The 24,363-nt window shown below is 44.2% G+C and overlaps 1 protein-coding gene across 6 annotated transcripts in view; it reads left to right on the top strand.

Moving 5' to 3' along the window:
- The window catches only part of DENND3 (DENN domain containing 3), a 66,376-nt gene extending 48,823 nt beyond the window's left edge, over positions 1–17,553 (top strand). For 5 of the 6 annotated variants that reach the window (XM_043507281.1, XM_043507282.1, XM_038389553.2 and 2 more), the window contains 6 exons: positions 4,062–4,201; positions 10,867–11,027; positions 11,908–12,041; positions 13,264–13,382; positions 13,512–13,649; positions 15,204–17,553. In XM_043507281.1, the coding sequence (XP_043363216.1) occupies positions 4,062–4,201; positions 10,867–11,027; positions 11,908–12,041; positions 13,264–13,382; positions 13,512–13,649; positions 15,204–15,404 (893 nt within the window). In that variant the 3' untranslated portion in view covers positions 15,405–17,553. Of the gene's footprint in view, positions 1–4,061; positions 4,202–10,866; positions 11,028–11,907; positions 12,045–13,263; positions 13,383–13,511; positions 13,650–15,203 lie in introns of those variants that run through there. The other variant, XM_043507285.1, reaches the window with a different exon arrangement.
- Positions 17,554–24,363: the final 6,810 nt, after the last annotated feature.

The following is a 24,363-nucleotide window of genomic DNA, read 5'->3' as shown; positions in this document are numbered from 1 at the left end:
CAAACAAAGGGAACCCGAAGGGGACATGGAGCAGAGAACCCTGGACAGCGCCCGCTGCTTCTCAAAGGTGTCAAGGGAGCCAGCGGACACCACCCGGAGGAACTCCGCCCAGGTACATGAATGGAGGGAGGACTGAAAAGAGCCCCTGAGTCGCAAAGAGTCCCCTCAGCCAACATCCTCTCCCTGGTGTTGTAGATGGCAGGAGAGTGGTAGATGGGAGGTATATAAGCCCCAGGATGATCAAGGCCTTATCCCCTGTGGACTGGGGAAAGGTTACCAAAGGTTAATTGGAGCATCTGGAGCCAATTAAGGCCCTGCTAGAGACCTAATAAAACTCCCCTACTTTAGTCAGACTGGGAGGAGGGGAAGGAGAGTTAACTGGAGTTGGAGGAGCACTGCTGTTAACCGGGAGACTACAGTACCAGGGGAAGGGCACAGAGGATTGAGGGAAATGCTACCCAAGGAGAAAGAGGGTAAGCAGTCTGCAAAGTTGAAGGGGCTAGGACCCAAAGTAGGAGGTGGACCTGAGTCCTGTCCCTTCCTTTCCCCACTCTTCTCCCTCCCACACCAGGGCACAAGCGGAGCCCACAACGCCCAAGAATAGGGGCAGTGGGTGGCACCCTGACCCACCACACTAAGGAAAAGTGTGGGACCCACCACTGTAGCGTTGGCCATTTGACACAATATCATTCACTTTTTTTTTTTTCCTGATTGTTAAATTCTTTCTCTCAGCTGATCTGGCGCATAATTGTTTTCAGTTTTGTGAAATTGGTCCTATTAAAGCACCAAATATATATATATTATTGGTCTGGATTTTATTCTGTTTGCACATTATAAATGTGATCAAGTCATGATCACATATCTACATTACCACTGACTGTTGTTTTTTTTTTTTTTTTTAAGTTTAGCTCTTCATTTGCCATGATGAGTTTAATATAGAATTCCTCTGTTTGCACGCTTTTTGAGTTAGGAAATTGTCAAGATATTTTCGTACTGGCATCATGAGACCTCCAGTGTAAGTCACTCAAATTGGAGTCCATCATGATTGTGCAGGTTTTTTTCCTTACGCATTATACTCAGATGTGTACATATGGTATGATCTGGTGGAATATAGCGGACACCAATTAATATCCCATCAGATCCCAGTGTCTCAAGTCACGCCTGCAGAAAATGAGGAGAACACTGTTCATGACCACCAATGAAAAGTTTGGTTTAAATGACTTGACTAGCATCACACACAACTCTGTGGTTGAGGCAGGGATAGAAACCCATACTCCAGTGCACTATTCAACTGCCTTATACATGAGGCCATCCATTCTTTCCCTGCAATCCCCTGCCTTGTTCACTACACACTTCCAACTTCTGCAACAAATGCAACAGAAGTTCTACAGACAACAGTCTCCTTCACTATATAAACCTTATTCCCTAGATCATATCTGTTTTGTGCATTGAAGGAGGCAAGAGTCTTGAGGGGAAAAGAGTAGTATCTGATCTTATAATTAAAGACTGTATCATTGTGCACAGCGACCAGCAATCTTAATTCTGGCATGTATTAACTGTTGAGTGCTTAGTGTTGTAATCTTAATAACATTTTTAATGTAGTTCGTTATAATTTTCTAGCTTTTTGCTTTTAAAAAAAATGAAACAAAACTGAAATAAATGGAGATTCCATCATATGGTATCATATTGACACCTACATGGGTCATCAGCAGAGTTGGGACCTTTTAGCTCCACCACCCAAATTTCTGCCACTTCAGCTAATAGAGTAACTGATAGCAGTAGTAAGTTCATAGGGACCAGCACTAGAGGGGGATGCAGCAACATTTTGCCAGTGCATTTCACAAATATTGGCTGACAGCAGAGGCATGGTGAGGCTCGGCAATCTTGGGTTCCATTCCAGTCTCTGCAGCAGGGCAGTGTGTTCGAGGGCCCAGACTCTTCTGCCCCTTCCCTCTGAAGTGTGAATCCTTCTGCCATGTCTCCTCCAAATTGTCCCACTCCTCTCTCCTACCCCGGCACCTTGTCCCAGTCACATTCTTCCCAGGTATCCAGTCCCAGTGTCCATTCCTCAGGCTTCTAGTCCCAATCTCCTTCTTCCCCCAGTCCCAGTTCCCAGCTCCTCTTCCAGTTTGTGTCTCTCTCTTCTCCGTTGTGGCCCCCCAGTGGCCTCCCTTCCTGGAGTCATAATCCAATCTCAGTATCCCTCACCCACCTCCCCTTTGGCTCACTCTCCAAGTCTCTTTGCACAGCCAGTCCCAAACTCCCCCAGCTACTCATCCAATCTCGGGGCTTGTTTGCAGTGTGAATAGCAGTGCAAACCAAAGTGCTGTGCTGTAACTTCTGCATGGGTCATATGGGTGTGAACTCAGTTTCCTAGTTCGTGTTAACATTGTCCTCTTCAAACAGGAATTAACGTGAACTAGGAACCTTTTAGTTTGCATCCACACAGGGAGTTACATCACAGCACTTTGGTTTGCATTGCTATTGAGACACCCTTAGTCACATAGCCTCAGTCTTTCTCCCTACCTTCTGGCTCTTAGTTCCAGGCTTGGGCACCCCCTCCACTTCCAATCCCAGTTTACCTCTCCCTACAGGTCTGCCTCTTGTCCTTTCTGTATTCAGATCAGGCATCTTCTTCCTCTAGGCTTCTTTGGCCCAGCAGAGGGGTCAGTGAGAACACAGGGGAGATGGTCTTCTTTTCTTAGTTCTGGTGCTCAGACCCAACGCTGCCTGCAGCTGTCCACAGCTGTAATTGCAGGAAGAGTCCTGCTCAGCCCTAGGCAGGGGCCTCCCTAGTCAGGACAGCACATTCATGGAATTTAACTGCTAAAACTTTGTCTCACTGAGCATATTTTATAACTTGGCCAAATTTGGATGAATTTTCATAGGGAAGCAAAAGGCACATCCTAGACAGAAAGGCCACCCCTTGCCAAATTTCAAGTTCCTGCTCCCAAGCATGGAGGCAGTAGAGCTTTTCAAAGAAAAAGTCACCAGAATTTTTAAACATGGATAAAACAGATTTTTTTCCTTTAAAGTCATTCTTGGAACCTGCTGTACCATTTTGGCTGAAATTTTCCAGAAACATTCAGCCTGAGGCAGGTACCCAGCATGGCAAATTTCAGCCCAAATAGTTCGGCAAAGTTATGAGCAACTGAAAGAGGGTCTTGTAATATGAAGGGTCAAGCAACCTTAATAATAGGTGGTGCAACCAACTCTGCGTATAATAAAAAAAAAAGTACCTACCCCCCCACCTGTAAACACAGTTGCCATAAATTTAAAAATACAGTCCTCCTAAAAGACTAAATCAGCACCTTCTCCTCATTCTTGATGAAAGAAACCCAGAAAATAACCCAATCAAAGATGAATATACCCAGGTTATACCCCACCTTTCCCACAAACCCTAGCCTTTGTGATGCCTACAGCCCCTAAAGTCTGGTTAATGGGCCTTGCAACGTGTCATGAAAGTCAGCAAACTCAGGCTATTTGAAACCAGAAGGGAGAATAAGTTCCAAAGTTAAGGGCACACTCTGTTTTATACTGAGGGGGTGCCAGCTGGAGCTGCTTTTGCCTGCAGATGTGGCAGTCCAATGCAGGGAAAGAAGCATTCTTGCAAGTAGGTGGCTCCCAGGCCTTTTAGATGTTGCTAGGTCAAAACATAACCCCTTAAATTTTACCCAAAAACCAATAGCCAGCAGGTGTATTATCTGTTAAGTATATTGCAGTAGCACCTAGATGCCCCAGTGAGGGATCAGGGCTTTAGCATGCTAGGCATGTTACAAATATACAGCAAAAAGATGATCCATGCTCTGAAGAGCTTACAAGTATGAGATGCAAAACAGGTGGACTCAATAAACAGACATGGAGGAGCACAAGGTACAGTGGGATGATTATAATGAGCATGATATGAAGTGGTTGCAACTCAGTAGCTAGGTTCTGGGGCACTGATATCATGTTCTACCAGGAAGATATACTGCTTAATAACAACATCTCCAAATGTAGCTGGGAGTACTGTTTGTTCCTCTTCTCTTCCCCCCCCTCCGCCCCCCTGCCGCCAATACTAGGGCACCTCGATGCAGGAGACAGAATTGAAGATGCCCGTCCAAAGTTATGGTGTGCCTTAAGTGAGGGGAAGGTGATCGTGTTCGATGCATCTACCTGGACTATTCAGCAACACTGTTTTAAAGTGGGCAGCTCTAAACTGGTGAGTGAGACTCGGGTTGTTGTTCTTATTAATTATTTATTACCATAGCACTTAGGAGTCCTGGTCATGGATCAGGGACCCCACTGTGCCAGACATTGTACAGATACAGAGCAAAAAAAGGGTCCCTGCCCCAAAGAGCTTATAATAGAAGTATAAAACAAGCTACAACAGATAGATACAGACAGATGGGGGAGTTCAAGGAAACAATGGGACAATATTGGGTCAGAGTGATGGGCAGTAGTCTCAGTACACCTGCAGCCTACTGGTTATGAAGGGTTTTTTTTTTAAAGGCATTATGGCAAAGGAGACTTTTAAGGAGGGTTTTGAAAGTGGATAACGAGGTAGCTTTGTGGATGTTTACAGGGAGCTTCTCCCAAGAGAGGGGCAGCACAAGCAAAAGCACAATTATGTTTGTTTGAATATTTAACAAGTGGACAAAGGAGGCTGGTATTGTGAGCTGATTGGAAGTGGGAATTGACCTCTCGATAGTGAATGAGAGGTGATGGGTAGGGATGGGCTGGAAGGGCCTTGAAAGAGAAGACAAACAGCTTATGTATGATGTGATAGAGAAGAGGGAGCCAGTGGAGTGAAGCAGTAAGAGGGATAACCTGGTCAAAGCAACAAGCTAGGAGAATGATTTTCACAGCAGCATTCTGAATGGGTCTGAGTGGAGCAAGATTGCATTGTCAAATCCAGAGAGAAGGAAGTTGAAGTAATATAGATGTGAGATATTGAGAGCCTGGATGAGAGTTTTAGCTGTGTGCATGATCAAGAAAGGCTGCGTCTTAGAGATGTTATGCAGAAGGAGACATCAGGATTTAGACATAGCCTGGGTATGAGGACCTAGAGAGAAGTCAGTTGAAGAGGACACCCTGACTATGAGCCTGCATGACAAGCAGGTTGGTGGGGGGGAAGGGGTGTTCGCGGTGATTGAGAAAGGGGTGGGGAGGACAAGATTAGAAGCTCTGTTTTGAGTCACGTTGATCTTGAGCTGTTGGCTAGACATCCATGAGGAGATGTCAGCGAGACAGGTCAAGATTTTAGTTTGGAAAGAAGGGAGACGGGTCTGGGATAAAGAGGTAGATCTGTAAATCATCAGCATAAAGTCCAGTAGTTAAATTTGATGAGGTTACCCCAAGATAAGGTACAGAAGGAGAAGAGAAGGGGACCAGGGATGGAGCCCTGAGGAATCCCCACAGAGAGTTGGAGGAGTGAGGAGGAAGTTCCTCAGAAGGACATGCTGAAGGAGCGTGTTGAGAGGTGAGAATACAGATATAAACTGGAGGACAAGTGTTAGTAATAATAATAGGGCTCAGATTTTCCTGGATGCGATAGGACAACCTTGGTTTGAGGGATCATGAGCTAATTCAGTTCAAACTAAATGGAAGGATAAACAAAAATAGATCTGTGACTAGGGTTTTTTATTTCAAAAGGGCTAACTTAAAAAAATTAAGGAAATTAGTTAGGGAAATGGATTGGACTGAAGAACTTGTGGATCTGAAGGCGGAGGAGGCCTGGAATTGCGTCAAGTCAAAGTTGCAGAAACTATCAGAAGCCTGCATCCCAAGAAAGGGGAAAAAATTCATAGGCAGGAGTTTCAGAGTAGCAGCCGTGTTAGTCTGTATTCGCAAAAAGAAAGGAGTACTTGTGGCACCTTAGAGACTAACAAATTTATTAGAGCATAAGCTTTCGTGAGCTACAGCTCACTTCATCGGATGCATTTGGTGGAAAAAAATTTGTTTTTTTTTCCACCAAATGCATCCGATGAAGTGAGCTGTAGCTCACGAAAGCTTATGCTCTAATAAATTTGTTAGTCTCTAAGGTGCCACAAGTACTCCTTTTCTATAGGCAGGAGTTGTAGACCAAGCTGGATGAGCAAGCGTCTGAGAGGTGATTAAGAAAAAGCAGAAAGCCTATAAGAAGTGGAAGATGGGAGGGATCAGCAAGGAAAACTACCTTTATTGAGGTCAGAATATGTAGGATAAAGTGAGAGGCCAAAAGCCATGTAGAGTTAGACCTTGCAGAGGGAATTAAAACCAATAGGAAAAGGTTCTATAGCCATATAAATAAGAAAACAAAGAAAGAAGTGGGACCACTGAACACTGAGGATGGAGTGGAGGTTAAAGATAATCTCAGCATGACCCAATATCTAAACAAATACTTTGCCTCAGTCTTTAATGAGGGGCTTAGGGATAATGGCAGGATGACAAATGGGAATGAGGATATGGAGGTAGATATTACCACATCCAAGGTAGAAGCCAAACTCAAACAACTTAATGGGACTAAATTGGGAGGCCCAGATAATCTTCATCCAAGAATATTAAAGGGAAAATTGCAAGCCCATTAGCAAGAATTTTTAATCAATCTGTAAACTTGGGTTGTACCATATGACTGGAGAATTGCTAACATAGTTCCTATTTTAAGAAAGGTGGGGGAAAGAAAGTGATCCGGGTTACTACAGGCCAGTTTGACATCTGCAGTATGCATAGAGGTGGATCTAATTTACCTCTATTTCAGTAGGGCATTGGATACGATTCCACATGGGGAATTATTAGTTAAATTGGAAAAGATGGGGATCAATATGAAAATTTAAAGATTGATAAGGAACTGGTTAAAGGGGAGACTACAGTGGGTCATACTGAAAGGTGAACTGTCAGGCTGGAGGGAGGTTACTAGTGGAGTTCCTCAGGGATTGGTTTTAGGACCAATCTTATTTAATCTTTTTATTACTGATCTCGGCACAAAAAGCGCTAATAAAGTTTGCGGATGACACAAAGCTGGGAAGTATTGCCAATACAGAGAAGGACAGGGATATCATACAAGAAGATCTGGATGACCTTGTAAACTGGAGTAATAGTAATAGGATGAAATTTAATAGTGAAAAGTGCAAAGTCATGCATTTAGGGATTAATAACAAGAATGTTTGTTTTTTATAAACTGGGGACACGTCAGTTGGAAGTAACAGGAGAAGGACTTCAGAGTATTGGTTGATCACAGGATGACTATGAGCCACCAATGTGATGTGGCCGTGAAAACTAATACAGTCTTGAGATGCATCAGGCGAGGTACTTCCAGTAGAGGTATAGTGGTACTAATATCTCCTTATAAGGCACAGGTGAGACCTCATGTGGAATACTGTGTGCAGTTCTGGTCTCCCATGTTTAAGAAAGATGAATTCAAACTGGAACAGGTACAGAGAAGGGCTACTAGGATGATCTGCAGAATGGAAAACCTGTCTTATGAAAGGCGACTCAATGAGCTTGGCTTGTTTAGCCTAACCAAAAGGGGAGATATTGCTCTCTCTAAATATATCAGAGAGAAATACCGTGGAGGGAGAGGAATTATTTAAGCTCAGTACCAATGTGGACACAAGAACAAATGGATATAAACTGGCCACCAGGGGAAGTTTAGACTTGAAATTAGATGAAGGTTTCTAACCATCAGAGGAGTGAAGTTCTGGAACAGCCTTCCAAGGGGAGCAGTGGGGGCAAAAGATATATCTGGCTTCAAGACTAAGCTTGATAAGTTTATGGAGGGGATGTTATGATGGGATAGCCTAACTTTGGCAATTAATTGATCTTTGACAATTAGTGGTAAATATGCCCAATGGCCTGCGATGGGATGTTAGATGGGGTGGGATCTGAGTTACTAAAGAGAATTGTTTCCTGGGTGTCTGGCTGGTGAGTCTTGCCCACATGCTCAGGGTTTAGCTGATCGCCATATTTGGGGTTGAGAAGGAATTTTCCTCCAGGGCAGATTGGCAGAGGTCCTGAGGGTTTTTCGCCTTCCTCTGCAGCATGGGGCATGGGTCACTTGCTGGAGGATTCTCTGCACCTTGAAGTCTTTAAACCATGATTTGAGGACTTCAATAGCTCAGACATAGGTTAGGGGTTTATTACAGGAGTGGGTGGGTGAGATTCTGTGGCCTGCTTTGTGCAGGAGGTCAGACAAGACTATCATAATGGTCCCTTCTGACCTTAAAGTCTATGACTCTATGGAACCAAGGAAAGACAAGATTTCAAGAAGAGGAGCATGGTCGATTGTGTCAAAGGTGGCTGACAGGTCAAGGGGGATGAGGATGGCATACTGGTTTTGAGTTTTGTCTTGGAAAAGATTATTGGAGACTTTGGCGAGCAATTTCAGTGCTGTGCAAAGGGCAGAAACCTGATTGGAGAGGTCTTGGATGGAATTGGAGGAGAGGAACTCCAGATTATAAACAGTGCATTCAGTGAGTTTACAGATGAAAGGAAGAAGGGAGATACAGTGGGCTCCAGGGTGGGCTTTTTAAAATAGAATAGACGAGATTATTGCTTGTATTGTGAAGGAAAACAGCTGGAGGATAGCGAGAGGTTAAGGAGAAGAGTAGGGGAGGGGAAAAGAGTAGTTGCCAGGGGATCAGGGATGGGAGGAGATGGCAAGTGGAGGGGTTGAAGGAGAGCAAACAAGAAACTTCTGTCTGTAACGGAGGAGGAGGAGGAGTAAGTTGTATGAGGGGAGGGGAAAGGTAAGGGTAGGGGGACAATCATTTTGTATTTTGGAAGAAATTAGAGAAATCCTGTGCAGAGAGAGAAGTGGAAGCAAGAGGTGGAGTGTGTTGGAGGAGTGAGCCAGACATGGCAAAAAGACAGCTGAGATTGCAGGCATGGTATTCAGTTGAGTTGGAGAAGTAGAGTTGTTTAACTAGGTTGAAAACCATTGTTCTATCGTTCACAGACCCCTAGGGATATGCAGACTATGCTTAAGATTTCCAAAGGGGTCTGTGCCTCTATTCAAAATTTGTTAGGAGTCTGCAAATGAAAAAAGGTTAAAAACCACTGAACTAGGAAGATGGGAGAAGTAAAGGAGGAGAGAACAAATATATAGTTGAGGAAGGCAGCCTGCTCATAGGATTTCCGTCAGAGATGTTCTGCAGGGCAAGACCAGGAGCAGAGGAAGCAGATGTTGAGGATAAGCCAGGGTGGGAGATGGGAGAGAGGCAAAAGAGTTGAAACTGGAGGAGAGTGAAGCTTGGAGAGAGAGAGAGAGAGAGAGAGTAATCAACTGTATCAATGGAACTAAAGGAAGAGAGGGCAGGGAGGACAGAGGGCTGAGAGCAGACAAGAAGTTATCAAAGCTGATGGACTGCAAGACACAGAAAGGCTGCCTTGCAGGTCACTGTGGGGAACTGATGGGTGACGTGGAAAGAAACTAGGCGATGGTCTGAGAGGGGGAACTCCATCCACAGAAAGATTAGAATGAGGATTGCTTGGTGAAGACCAAGTCAAGTGAATAGCCCTCATGACTGGGTGAGTTGATCCAGACCTGCAGATCAAAGGTTGAGGTGAGGTACGGCTAAGAGGTCATATGAGTCATCAGCATGGAAGTTGAAGTCACCAAGGATGAGTGGGAGATAGCATCGGGAGACTAAATCAGAAAGGAAGGATGATGCAAGGAGTTGGGTGGATGATAAAGGACAGCAGCGTGAAGCAGGCAGAGAAGGTGCAGATACGGTGCTGTTCCAAAAAAAGGAAAGCCTGGGAAGGGGGAGGTGGGAAGGGCTGAAACCAGCAAGAATGGGAGAGGAGAAGCCCAGCACAGTCTGACCAAGGGTGGTGTGTGTGAAAAGAGGAGAGGCCTCCCTCAGAAAGGACAGCTGCAGAGGCAGTGTCTGATGAAGGGATCCAGGTATCTGAGAGCTAGGAGCTGGAAGGGAGCGAGTTATGAAGAGGTGGTGGATGGCTGAGATCTATTTAGAGATGGAGTGGGTATTCATGTGGGAAATAAGTACGTTATTTCAGAACATCCTGTGTTTAAAATACTGCTGCTGCTATTTCTAGTTCAAAAATTAAATTAATGTTTCACTTCTAATTGAAGAGAGAAATACATTTGAAACAAATGGAAGAGCATCTGTTATGTAGGAAAGAAATGTGTAATACTTTGAGCTTCTGTAGTGTTTTTCATCTGAAGATCTCAGTTTTACATTATATTTTAAGCCCCAAAACACTCCTTTGAGATGGGTATCAGTAAGTATTATTAAACCTACTTTTTTGAAGGATAAACTGAACCATAGCGATAACATCACTTGCCTTCAGTCATACAGCCTTTTAGTGACAGAGCCAAGAAAGAAGTGAGGAATCTTGATTCTTGTTCTGACTTCAGCCACTAGAAGAACTCTGTCCTTCATATAACACAGTGGTTATAACTATAACACTATAACTATAAGTATAACAATCAGGGGTACACAGAGGTCTTCCAGAGGGTATATCAACTCATCTAGTATTTTGCCTAGTTTTACAACAGGCTACGTAAAAAGCTCTAGCAAAGTCAGTACAAACTAAAATTTCATACGGACAATGGATTGTTTATATTGCTCTATATACTGAAATGTTAAGTACAATATTTATATTCCAATTCATTTATTTTATAATTATATGGTAAAAATGAAAAGTCAGTAATAGTGTGCAGAGACACTTCTGTATTTTTATATCTGATTTTTGTAAGTAAGTAGTTTTTAAGTGAGATGAAACTTGGGGGATACGCAAGACACATCAGACTCCTGAAAGGGGTACAGTAGTCTGGAAAGGTTGAGAACCATTGGTATAACATATTTGTTTGCTTCTTTCAAGAGTGATAGGCTTCTGTGCTGAACTTTTTAAAGAAATGTTGCATTTTTTTTTCCCCTCTAGACTTGTATGGTAATGGTAGAGCAGAGCCAAGTATGGATTGGTTCTCAAGATACCATTATTTATATAATCAACACCCATAGTATGTCTTGCAATAAGCAACTAAATGACCACCGCGCTCATGTTATGGACATCATTGTAGAGAACAGGAACAGTGTATCCAGGTAAACTTGATTACAAAGTTCCATTTTGTTTAAAATATACATACCAGCTAATGTGGGAGGCATTCTTGGTACTAGAGCTTCTGAAGTTGGACAAAAATGTGTAATATTAGAGAGAATTTTAAACAAGGTAAGTTGTGTTTTTCCTCTAATCGCTAATGAACATCTTGACTAAATTTAACCTTAAGAGAAAATATGTAGTTATATGTAAGGGTCCATGTAAAACAGTCAACCACAAGACACTATATTTAACCTTCTATGTAGGTAGCCCAATTTAGCTGATGTGTCATTGTGAATCTGATCACCTTATTTCCAAAATAGTCCTGCTTTCCTGAGACAGAGATGAGACCAAAGGGGAGTTGCAGGCATCCAGTGATAAATTGCACACCGAAGCCTCTTGAAGATCATTCCATTTTTGCTTTGACCACAGAATAGATTCATCATACTTTTACAACCCAGTTCTGGATTTACTTTTCTAAATAAAAAAAAGTGAAGAACAAGAAAAATAAGTTAAAATACATCATATGATACTTTTTAAAATGAACAATGCAGAAGTGTGTGTGCCAAACCTAATTTCTGCTGCCAAAGCCACCCTCTCCCCTGCCATCTGCTGTGATTCCCTTCCAGCATGCTGCCCTGGCGCTTTGGAACTACTCCTGCCTACTGTCCTATAGACTTTAATGCACACTCTATGTTGTGGCTCATTGCTGTATTTTAATCTAATATTTCTACTACTCTTGGAAGTAAAGATCTCTGCTTTGACTTGGCATTAATGTTTGTTGTGGTGGGAGACCTATAACAACAGTTTTCCTTATATGAGATCTCAGTTCTGGATTTGATTGTACACCATGCTATTTTTAATTTTGTTTTTTTATGTCAACAGTGAAGCATATTCATGCAGTTTAGATGGGACAGTGATTGCTTGGAACATTAGCACTTTGAAAGTAAACTGTAGATTTCAGCTGCCCTGCAAAAATCTTATTTCCATCAAACTCCATGACAACCGTCTTTGGTGCTGTAAGTTCTTCATGCCTTAGATCTTGGAATTTTTTTTTAAATAAGTTTTTGCATGTTATGTCACTTTAGTGTAAAGAAAGTGCAATTTCATGCCACTTCTTTTATTTTTGTATGATTAACCAGTTCTCTTTATCCACCCATCTCCATTCACGCTATTTAAACAGCATAGAGTAGTCCTGTTGAGTTTATTGGGATTATTATTGTGCTTTAAGCATTTTGCCTGATCAGGGTCTTACAGATATGCTCTTGTGATAGCAAGAAGTCCCACATAGGACAAAATTGCTGGATTACTGCATGGGAGGATGAGAGTTGCCTCTGGATGGCCATGTCTCATCTGGATTGAACATCTGTTCAGGGATGTTGCATTCACTGCAGGGTATGATATCTAGAAGCATCAGGCTTTGGTCTTGCCTGAAGATGCCTGTAAATTGGCATGGAAACCCTTTAAAAGAGAATCTTTTACATCTATCGGGTCTAGCGGTAATAGTATTGGAAGTTGGATCTGTGTTTGAGCCACCTGTTATGGCACAGATCCAACTTGATAGTCTTGGCAGTCACCTTTAACTACTTCTAAGTGTTCTGCCATCCTGTCTGTAGGAGCTGAGTAGGATATGCTAAGGCTTCAGTGCCAGAGTAAAAGGTCCTCGATAAGCCACCTTTTCCAAGTACAGGTTGGTTCAAGAAATCCAACATTGCCTTAACACTAAATGCTATCATAGACCTATAGAGCTTGGATTCACTGTATATCAAGTATGCACACTGAGTGACAGAAAAGCTACTGAGACTATGGGTGAAATCCTGGCTGGATGTGCTGTCAGTGGTAAACTCCCATTATTTTCACTGGGGCCAGGAATCCACCCTACAACTTCTGTAGTACAGAAAATCTCTGTCCTAGATCTATAACAGCAAATGCTTGTGCATGCTGAGAACCAAACAGTGATATGCAAATTTAAGCAAGTTCTCTTTTCCCCTTCTGTTAGCGCCTAGAGTACCAACAGGCATGCTTGTAATTGCAGAATAGACATAAGAACGTACACTGTGAGAAGTCAATTGGAAATAGAGAACAGCGTGTTTAGTTTTCATTGTGTGTTTTAGAAAAGATACTACTGGTGACCTTGCAGTTCTGCATGTACACATTTACTCCTGCTTAACTTTCCACAGTTTTGTTGGGAAATGAGAAGTCAGTACTTCAACTACTAACCTCGTATTTTTACTATTGAAGGTACAGGAAGTTGTATACTCGTAGTGACAACTAATGGGTCTCTTCGGCAAGAAATGAAAATTGAAGAGAATCTGAAGGATGTGTGTTCATATTTTCTCTGTTTCCAACTGTTTCCTGAGGTATTAAATTTAGGCTGGTAATTTGTCTTATAGGAAGTCTCTGCTTTATAAACAGTGCTGTACAATTATTTCTTAGGATATGTTTGTGAGTACACTGGTAAGATTGGTCGTATTCTTTCTGTGCTTTAGGGGGACCAAGTATGGACGTCATGTTCAGGAAGTAGTGACCTGTATATTTGGAATGCAACAGATCTCTCCAGAACTCCTCAAAAGATTCATCTTCAAGACTGTTCTGAGATCACCTGTATGATAAAAGTAAAAAATCAGGTAGAATACATTCTGTTAATTTAATATTTTTATTTGTTGTCCATTTCCTAGATGTAATGCAGTTTGTGTTTACAGCACTGTCAAGTTTTCATCAGTTGAGTTCTTTTATTGTGGGCTTGTCACACCCATTGTTCTGAGACGTGAGTAACCCTGAGCTAATAGCAGCCCAATATAATTGACCATCTAGTACTCAAACATACAAGCAAGGCCAGAAGCCTCATCCATGATTAAATGTATGATGACTTTATTAGCCGCTGATCTTTTCACTGAACAGTATGCATCAAAGATTAGGTCTCCTGACATTTAATGCCTTATGCTCCAGTGATTAAAGCCCAACAAAAGACTAGTGGAAAAATCATAAATGCTGATTAGCTGGCCTGTGTCTGAAGATGGTCTCTTCCTATCTAATCATCATGTGCCCACCATAACAGGGTTACAGTTCCCCATATCACCATGTTCTGGGAGTGTCACTCAGCTCTCTGTCACAATATACCAGTCACTTTCAGAGATCTGCGGCTGCTGCAAGTGAGTGCACCATTTGGTCAGAGGCAAAGGTCATTTCCATAAATAATACCAGAAATATTCCACAATAAGGTGGTGACAATAACTCCAGATCCTTCTGAAATAATCCCAATCAGACTCCCCAGCCCTTCTCCCACAAAATATACAGTCACTTCATAAAGCACCCTCTGGAGTTGGGAAGCTGCTCTGTATATTTAGCTGCTCTGCCACTGGGGCTAGGCTGGTGAGCCAGGACTTAATGGGAAAACAGAGAAAGGTGCCATAGAGACAGAACCTCACAAGCTCTGGGATACCCAACCAGCCTGTAAATTAAAGGATTACTCAGAAACCCAGATCCCTCTTCTTCTCCATCTGCAGTATCATCCCTCTTCCCCTCCACTTATTTCATAGCCTAGTAACACTGTACATACATTGACTTATACAAAAAAGGAAAAACCAGCGAACATTCCTGAGCTTTCCACTTCCCCAGTTTGAATATTCAGTATTCCTGTCTTTAAGACTACCAGCGATGCAGCAACTTGGCTCTCTTTCCTAGGATGGGACGGAGCCAATGGTAAGAGCTATAAAACCCACATATCCCTTCTGTAAAAACAAAACAGCATTTACTGGAGTTGCCAGGCTGGGTCAGAGTGGAGTGGCTGCCTGGCAATGACAGAAGATTATAGTGTCACAGCTGTCTGTTACAGGCTTACTTCTAAATTCATTTAATTTAAAATCAGACCATTTATTTTAGCAAGGAATCAAAGACACAGAATTTTGCCTATTTTGTCATTCTTAAATATGCTGCTTTCTAGCTAGCAACCCTTATTGAAAATGTAATAGTGAGTATATATCCTGCACAGAAACATACAAACCAATGGCTCCAACAAATAGTTTTGAGAGACTTCAGGTGTTACTGTTTTCAAACCTGACCAGAGTACCACTGACTGTATCTTTGGGGGCACATAAACAACTCCTTTACTGAAACAGCTTAGACTGTATCTTCAAACAGAAGTGGAATGTAATGTATTAAAAATTGATTCTGCTTTTCAGATGTGGGTTGGCAGCAGAGGACTATCCCAGGGCAAAACCAGGGGAAAGATCTACGTGATAGATGCTGAAAAGAAAACTGTGGAGAAGGAGTTGGTGGGCCATGCTGATATGGTAAAGGCGCTGTGCTCTGCAGAGGACAGATACGTTCTCAGTGGTTCTGGAAGGGAAGAAGGGAAGATAGCTATTTGGAAAGTTGAATAGATTTAACTTTTCCAATTGTGTGTAAATACCACTGTTGGAAAACTTACCGGTTTGGATTTTGTTACCCCAACTTCACCCTTCAACTGTTTTTAACAATGCATCAGTGTTATTTTTAATTTATTAGTATAATTATTTCAGTGGTAACTACATTATTGTAGTATATAGAAACAAAAGGGGATTTCTGTTTGCACCCTGCCATGATCAGCCATGACCTGCACACTCAGTAAGGAACTGGAACACTGAGTAGAGAAATCACTAGATTTTTTTTAAACCTCAGAGATTATATTTTACAAACATTGTCATGAAAGGTCAAGATTATGGGCCAAGTTTTTTGCTAAGGTAAATTGACTTCAGTGAAGCTGAACTGGCAGAGAGTATGGCCCAATAATTCAGTTTGAGCTATTTCTTAAAGATACACAAGTATCCTCCTACAAAATATTATTATTGATATCTTGACTACTTGACAGCTGGAAATGTTCGTTTGGAAAAATATTAAATTTGACTGATTTACCATGGGTGATAGAATTACTGTAAATTCCAAGTATTTTTCTAAGCTGGCAGCCACATTAACACAAGGATGACTTTTTATTCCTGCTGTATCTATATTTATAGTGCATTATTTAAAATGCTGACTTTCCTTAATAATAGTACTTACAGTCTACTGGTGTGCCAAGATAGTTGGATATTTCCAGTTACGGCAACTTTAAGAAGTAAGTATTCCTTTAAAAAGCAAGTGTAGAATATCTGGGATCTGCCAGGTTCTTAGGAATGGAACCAGTGCTGTGGTAGCCCTGTCTTTTTGGCAAATTTAATTTCAATGTATTATATGCTTGCTAGTGGCAGCAATATTTGTTGGAGCTATGCAAACAAACCCCACCCCAATACCACTCTGTTAACTGGGACTGCCCAGCTACCTTAGCCTGTTATGGCTTCTTGGCCCAAACGACCCGCCGTAATTTAGATTGCTTGCACCAGACATGGAACAAATCTTTTGTTTCATGTCCTTGAACCCTAGCCAGTGGGGAAGTGCCTTGCAAATAATTAAAAATTCTACTGTTGACCTACAACTAAGGCTGATTTGGCAGAAAAAAATTACATTTTGTCCACACTTGTTTTCCAGAGCCCTAGTAGTTAACTTGTTTTGGGACTGAACCAGGATACAATCCTTTTGGCTAGAAGAAGGCTGGAGGATTAATATGTTTTGGATACCTCCATAAAAATTACTTCCAAGAGCTGTGCTTTGGGATATAGCTCATTATCTTGGAAACATCCCAGCTTCACAGAATGCTTGGCTCTCCAGAGCACTGCTTGTAGACAAATGACTGATACTATTTAGCTGGAAGAGCAGACTGCATCCAGGGGTAGCAGCTTGGCACACAGACTTTGCTGACCTGGCAGCTAAAGAGCGGGTAATGTTTTTCGGAGAGGAGGCACCTCAGAAAAATTTGTAAAGATTGGGTCTGACTTTTTAGAAACCCAATGGAAACTGAGATGTTGCTTTCCTTTCCAATCCCTGCCCCGCTTCCTGCCTTTACTTTCCTTCTCGTTCCACTCCTTTGCTTTTTTGTTTTGTCTTTTTACTTTTGTTGCCCCCTTATTTTGGGAGGAGTGGGGTGGACAATGACAATTTCAATAAAATATAAACAGAGAAATAAAACAAAAAGACTGCCATTATTTAGCTCGAACATACCTAAGAAAATAATTCAACTTATTTTTAAGTTACATGAAGGCACCGTATGCTATCACACAGATAATGCAAAATAATTGAAAGTAAATGCCATTGTACTGTGGTCTGGTGTTCCATTTGGCTTATGCTTCCTAGTCATTTCCTTTCAGGAAATGTGTGAGTTGGAGAACTATATATATGTGCAGAATAGTTGTCTATATCAATGCAGGATAAAGTAGAATATATAATTTCTATAAAATACTGTAAATAGATGGAAAAATCAGCTGCTACTTTTGTTGTTAATTATATATAACCTATAGTAGTTCAGGGCTAATAAAAATATTGTTATATAAACTATTGATAATCTCTGTTAAGTCTTTCAGTCTGGATATTTGATGATGATTGAAATTCTCTTGTCATTTGTTCAGTCACTGAAAAAACTAATATGAGAAACCAACTATATTAAACACTATTGCAATTCTAGCCTTTGTAACTTTGTTTTTATTTCCATGTAATTCAACACACTACAAGGACCTAAATTTACAGTCAGGGCCAGCATCTGCTGGGTGCAGCAGAGATAAGGCTGCATAGAAGATGGCTGTGGCTGTCTGATACTAGGACTGTCTCTATACCAGGTTCTGCTCGGTTCTATTCCAGGCTGAAGGCTGCTTTACTCTGTGCTGGCTCTGGCTATGGTTCACTGTAACTGCTAAGCTTCCCTTATCCCTCACATGCCTCCTATGCCAGGGACTAAAACAGGTTGTGAAGGAGCTGGCTATTCTAGCTTTATCTCATCTGGGGATTCTCCCATCCCATGGAAGTTCCAAGTTGGGGGATCCCGTGCCCTCCCCTAAGCCTGATGTGCCCTCACGCCGCCTCCTCCTCCACCCCCCCCTACCCTCCCAGAGTCTCCTGCAGTTGATTGGGAGGTGCAGGGAGGCACTGATAGGCGGAGCTGCTGGTGGGTGGGAGGCACTGGGAGCCAGAAGGTAGGGGAGGTGATGGGGGGCTGCTGACATATTACTGTGGATCTTTGGCAATGTACATTGGTAAATTCTGGCTCAGATTGGCCACCCCTGGCCTATGATGTCAGCTGAGACGTCTGGGCCATTTTCCCTTCTCTTAAAAGAAAGCAGTGAAGCCAACACACTCTCCTTCTGGAGCTTCTTTCTTCTCTGCAAATATTCCCTAATTCTTGTTCCTTGGTAAATATAATTTTTCCCATTAATTCCTGTCAAATCCTGAGAAAGCTGAAAGTATATTATGAGAACGAGAGTCATTTTCTCCCCCAAAACATGGAAAGGAGCTCCTGGTATTGGCAAATGAAATGACTTCTTTACTGCATGAGTGGTTTCTCTACAGGGAAAAGTATGCTGCTGAACCCTGTTACTTCATTTGGTCATCCGTTCATAACTGCCTTCGTTGTCGCTCTCACAAAGCATTTTATAATTAGCTTGCCGCAGTGGGCTTTCAGTGTACCAGGAATGAGCTCTCATCCTGGCAGTGATGCCCTCTGTGATATTGGGCAAGTGTTTGCCTCTGTTCCCCAAGTATAAAATGGGTAGAACAATACATTTCCCTTTCTGACACTTGTGTGGCCCCACTACAGTGCAGCAGCAGATGTTTTGGGCCTTGCAGTTCTGCTCCCTAGGGAAGGAGACATTAGTGACCGAGTCTGGATATACTCTTATGTGCAACTTGCTTTATTTGCGCGCATGTGCTCACCACAGTCCTGAAATGAAATGGTCAAACAGCAGGCGGGGCAATCCTTCTGCCACGAATCTCGGCTCAGCACCAGTGTGTAGTTCCTGCCTTAAGAACTGACTCTAAGGAGAGCCCTAGGGAGACTGCAGAGTCTCCTGCTGCTTGCACAGTGCCCTGTCTCATAAAGCTGTCTCCACACACAACTTTGTATAACTCAAAACTAACGACAGCACAGCATATCTTCCCAAGAGTGGAAACCTGCTCACACGTCACAAAAAAGAACTTGAACAGACAATGTAACAATGCAGCCTAGTGCCACCTGCCATAATACTCAGGAATTCCTGGCTCCCAGTCCTGTGCTCAGACATACTTCCTCTGTAGTAGTATTAGTAAGAGTATTCTCTTAGCCCGTTAGAACACAGTATGGCAACACAATCACCTGCCCTCCATGACTAATACTGAGTTTATTGATCTAGTCCCCTTTATAAGATCTGTATCTCTGTGTATAGCCATGTCTCCTATCAATGTCCCCTGATAATGTTAATACCCAGTTCTCTTTATCCTGTTAGGCCTTTTTCCTCCAACCTTTCCTCAGTTTTGCTTGTCTGCCTTTGAGGTTACTCACTACTTTTTCTCTTTTTAAAAACATGGACCCAGATCCTCAGCTGGTGTAAATCAAGATAGCACCAAAGGCAATCAGTGGAGAGAGGCTGATTTACATCAGGTGAGGATCTGGCCCATGCTGCTGAAAACTTGAGTGCAGTGTTTCAGGAATCGAGAAACTAACCAGAGGCAAGTAGAGGTGGATAATTTCCTTGCTCGTTGGAGCATTCATGTTACTCTTATTAATATGACCCAATATAATATGCCTTTATTTTGCTATAGTATTGACTCTTACTCAGTATTATCATACTCATCCCCCAGGTCCTTCCCTGGGGTTCTGTTGTGCAGCCTGTATTGTGCGTCATTTCAGTCCTTCCTGCATAGATGTCATGCTGGATCTACTTCAGAGGTGGGCAAACTATGGCTTGTGGTCCACATCCGGCCCGCAGGACCATCCTGCTGGGCCCTTGAGTTCCTGGCCAGGGAGGCTAGCTCCTGGCCCGTCCCTTGCTGTCCCCGTTCTCCCGTAGCCTCAGCTCGCTGTGCCGCCAGTGCTCTCACCTGCTGCTCCTGCCAGGCAGCCGGCGGCGTGGCTGGCTCCGGACTGCAGGGCTGCGAGCTCCTGCTGCTCTGAGCAGCGTGGTGGTGGTGGGGGGTTGGATAAGGGGCAGGGAGTCCCAGGGGACAGGGAATAGGGGGGTTGGATAGGCTTGGGAGTCCCAGGGGGCCTGTCGGGGGCAGGGATGTGGATAGGGGTTGGGGCAGTAAGGACAGGAAGCAGGGGGGGTTGGATAGGCTTGGGAGTCCCAGGGGGCCTGTCAGGGGGCAGGGGTGTAGATAGGGGTTGGGGCAGTAGGGACAGGAAGCATGGGGGGTTGGATAGGGGGTGGGGTCCTGGGGGCAGTTAGGGGACAAGGAGCAGGGGAGGTTGGATGAGTTGGAGGTTCTGAGGGGGGCAGTCAAGGGGCGGGAAGTCGGAGCAGGTGGATAGGTGGCGGGGGTCAGGCTGTGTGGGGAGGTACAGCCTTCCTTACCCGGTCCTCCATACAGTTTTGCAATCCTGATGTGGCCCTTGGGCCAAAAAGTTTGCCCACCCCTGATCTACTTCAACAGATTTCAGCTCTCTTCTGTAACTTACCAGAGTGAATTGTATTTTAATCATGTGTTCTTTAAACCATTTACAATCTCTCTTAACTTCAGGACAGCCACAACCTGTGTTTGTTATAGTTTCCTTTCAGCTTCCAGTGAGGATGAGGAATAGCACTGGTCCCAGGAACCAACCCCCCTTCCCCCCCCATACCTCTACCCAACTTGACATTAATCAGGAATATTTACTCTAGTCCAGCCTTGTTTCCATTCTACCACATACATAGGTTGAGTAAGCAAATCAGAAACGACATCCTGCAATCACCTGCGCTGTCACTGAACATCTGACTTCTGCGGCTACACGTATGGTAGATTCTACCCTGTTAGTACCCATGTATATTCTCCACTGATACTGTTTGTGGAGTGGTCTCAAATGCTTTCCTGAAGGCAGCTGCATTGCCTCTTCGGTGCTATTTTATCCCTTTGAAAAAAATAACTTGGTCCAGATCCTCAGCTGATAGAAATTGGTGCAGGTCTATTGCGGGAAATACTAATATACGCCAGCCCAGGATCTGGCCCAGGAATTCTAGCTTCTATTGGGTGGCACTATCGTGGTGGTGGTTCATTCTCCTGTGGGCCTTCAGGTGCTCACAAGGTCACTGCTTTCTCCGCTCTTGCTAGTTTCCAGGAAAGGAGATTAGACTGCATTTTAATTCCCCGAGCCCCCTTTTTCTTTCATCCTACTGCCTCAAAAACTGGAATGTCCGGCCTGATTCTGAGAGGAGCACACTCCTATAGAAGTCAGAGGAAGCTGCAGGCACTCAACCCCCTTTAAGAATCAGGCTGTTTTTCCTTTTGTAATCTCACCATCCTTCATCAGGTGCTCTCAGCTAGCAAGGCTAGTGGTCTCACTACAGCTAGGTCTTTAGCACTCTAACCTGAATTTCACAGTGTTAGCCTGAATATATTTATCTCAGTATCTGGCTCCTTTTCTTTGTTTTCTTGTACCAGTGTCATTTTAATAGTGTTTTGTGCACCTTGGGCAATGCAAGCCCAGTGCTGCCTCAAGCAGGCTCTGCAGTGGGGATCTCTTACATGCCTGTAGTTATTTAACGAATGCTGTGTTATTGTGTCGGTCTCAGATATTAGTACAACAAGGTGGGGGAGGTAATAGCTTTTACTGGACCAACTTCTCTTGGTGAGAGAAACAAGCTTTTGAGCTTGCACAGAGCTGCTCTTCCAGTCTGGGAAACTTAATCAGTGTCACAGCTAAATACAAGGCTCATCTTGGATTCAAACTGGTGTGGGTCTCTGTTGCTCAGGATGAACTTCCTGTTAGCAGAGGATGTATGTAAGCATTGCTGGATCCCTCTGGGCCCAGTCTGTAGACACCATGAGTCTGTTAAAGCCCACGGCAGCAGAGACCTGGTATTTTAGTGCAAGCTGTAACAGCTCATGCTCATAGCTCTGGAGAATCCCCCGCCAGTACCTGGTGTGTCAGCTAACATAGAGGCCATCCCATAAGAGCATAGAAACACTCTGGTGTGCTGGCTTCTGGGGCAGATCCATGCTGGGGAATCAGTGAACTTGTTTGAGCTTCGTGTTCCCATTTCAAAAGTGAGTCTAAAAACCGTTTCATTCGGATCTCGAAATGCAAAGGGGAAAATACTGAGCGGCAGCTTAATGCAGCTGTTTTGAAGCAGTGGGTAGTTAAGCGCAAGTGCCCCAGGCAGGGAAAATGAAATGTTTCATTTGGCTCCATTCTACGGGATTGGGGGGGGTTTTTTGTGTGCATTTTTTTTTTTTAAAAAAAACACTACGATTGTTTCTTGACACAGACAGCAGAGGGCACTCCTGACTTAACTAAATAAACTTAACTCTTGGAGAGAAAATTCAAAGATTTTCATGGGGACCCAATGCTCAATATCAGGCATTCTGCAAACTGTTTAGTGGGAATATTTTTGCCCTCATTTTTCCACTGACTTGAACCTTTTGTTGCAGTTATTCTCACATGTGAACAGTAAGTGTAAACTGACCATTCTAATCTGGTAGCATCATTTGCACCCATAAAAGATGGATTAAGTTAGAACAACACTCACTAAAGGAGAGGGCTCTTTGAGTGTAGGCAGCTGTTTTAGGTAAGCAGATGCATCACATACCACATTTTAAAATGATTCACTCCTGGAAGTAGGAGCCAGCAGAAGCAGTTCCTGGCGGGGGAGGTGAATAGAGGCCAAAGTAATTCATTTTCATACTGGGGGATGCACTGGGCAAGAAGATGCTCAAGTCATTCTTGAAGACTTGCAGATTTCCAGGCCAGGTATGGGTGAGGGCTTCTGGCATAGCCCAGGAGCAAACCCCGTAAGTTGTAGGAGCATCTGGGCTTGGCTGAAATACCATAGTCCCTGGGGTCTTGCTGCCTAGACCCCCAACCCTCCCAGCGCCTTTACCTCTGTGTGGTGTGAGCCACTTAGCAGGTCACGAGCTGGCTGGGAAATGCTAACAGCGTGAGGCATTAGAGGCAAATCCTGCCAGCTCTTTCTAGGGGCCATGCCAGCATTACGAGCAGAGTGACAGAATCATGTGAGTTTTTTCCAGTCCTGTGTTCCCGAGTCTATGCAGGGAGGCGGCTGATTCATCAGGCTCCAGCACAAATGGGTCCTGCCACCTTCCATGCTACAAACCTCATCTGCACTTGTGTGTCTTCCTGCCATTGTCCCTGCTGGGCTCAGTCACTCCTCGGCCGCCCTCCACCTTGGCCTAGAACCGTACCTGTTTCTTGAGAGAGCAGCAGGACAGTGTGTCCCTCTTGGTGCCCTGACAGCATCTCCAGCCCCATGCCGGGGCTGTCCCTGTGTCTTCAACAAGCTGGTGTCCGCCTGCTTGGGCTCCAGCTCTGTGCCCCATTCTCTGCCTGTCTCGCCATAGCCAGTGCTGGTGGCAGCCCTTACCGTACTGACCTGTCCCACTACATTTTTCTGAAGGCCTTTGGCACTAATCTGCTGGCATCCAGCCCACATGCCCTCGGCCCCTTCCATTCGGTCTTGCAGCTGGTGGATGACACAGACACCTTGTGTCATAGTAAGGGGGGGGCACTGATTGTGATGGCCCCTTTTCCTGCTCATCAGCTCCCTGCCCCCTTTCGTAGCTTTAGGTGAAGAAAAGCAGCTCCCCAGGGCTCTTGGGTTGTGCTGCCGGCAGCTGAAGACTGAGCTAAAGCCTTACACAGTGTGGGAGTGAGGCAGACAAACCAAATGGGCTGGGAGTGCATGAGTGGCAGCGCAATGGGGTAGCGTACTTGGGGCCAATCAGCGGGTGCATGAAATCCAAGCGTGACCGGGGATGAGGCAATGCTGCCATTATTGCTGGGTGTAAAGTGCTCGTGTAACCTACACCCCTCCTGGGTGTGGTGTTTTGTCCCAGTTAATGACCCTGAGACCAGTTAAAGAGAGAGAAAGCAATAAAGGGGGGTGCTCTACAACAGTTGGCTTTTAGCTCATGCTGTAGAGGGTAGAGGTCCTTGGTTTGATCCTGCCTGCCGTCGACTGGGGTCTGTGAGCATTACATGTGCTCTGCTAGCTCCCCACCCCAGACTGCCGACCTCATAGGCCCTCCCAGGGCTCGAAAGGGGGCAAGCAGGCGTGCATCACGGCCGAGGTCACAGTGCTCACTGCTACCAGGCCCGCCTGGAGACATACGCACAGCTGCTCCTCCTCTGGCGGTGCCCGCCCTCCCCCTCAGAGTGTCACACGGGCTGGCCTGGCCTTTCCTTACCAGGCAAGTAGCTGTGCCTGCTTCGGCTGCTCCTGGTGGGCGGGAGCGGGGGCTAACAGTCACTGCTGGGCCTTTTTGGGTGCAGCGGAGCAAGGGGCCCACGCTGCTCTTGGCGGGGGTGATAGT

This window comes from Dermochelys coriacea, chromosome 2, assembly GCF_009764565.3.
Source record: "Dermochelys coriacea isolate rDerCor1 chromosome 2, rDerCor1.pri.v4, whole genome shotgun sequence".
NCBI classification, from domain to species: domain Eukaryota; kingdom Metazoa; phylum Chordata; order Testudines; family Dermochelyidae; genus Dermochelys; species Dermochelys coriacea.
The sequence above is the reverse complement of the archived record's forward strand: the minus strand, read 5'-3'. Positions and strand labels throughout refer to the sequence as shown.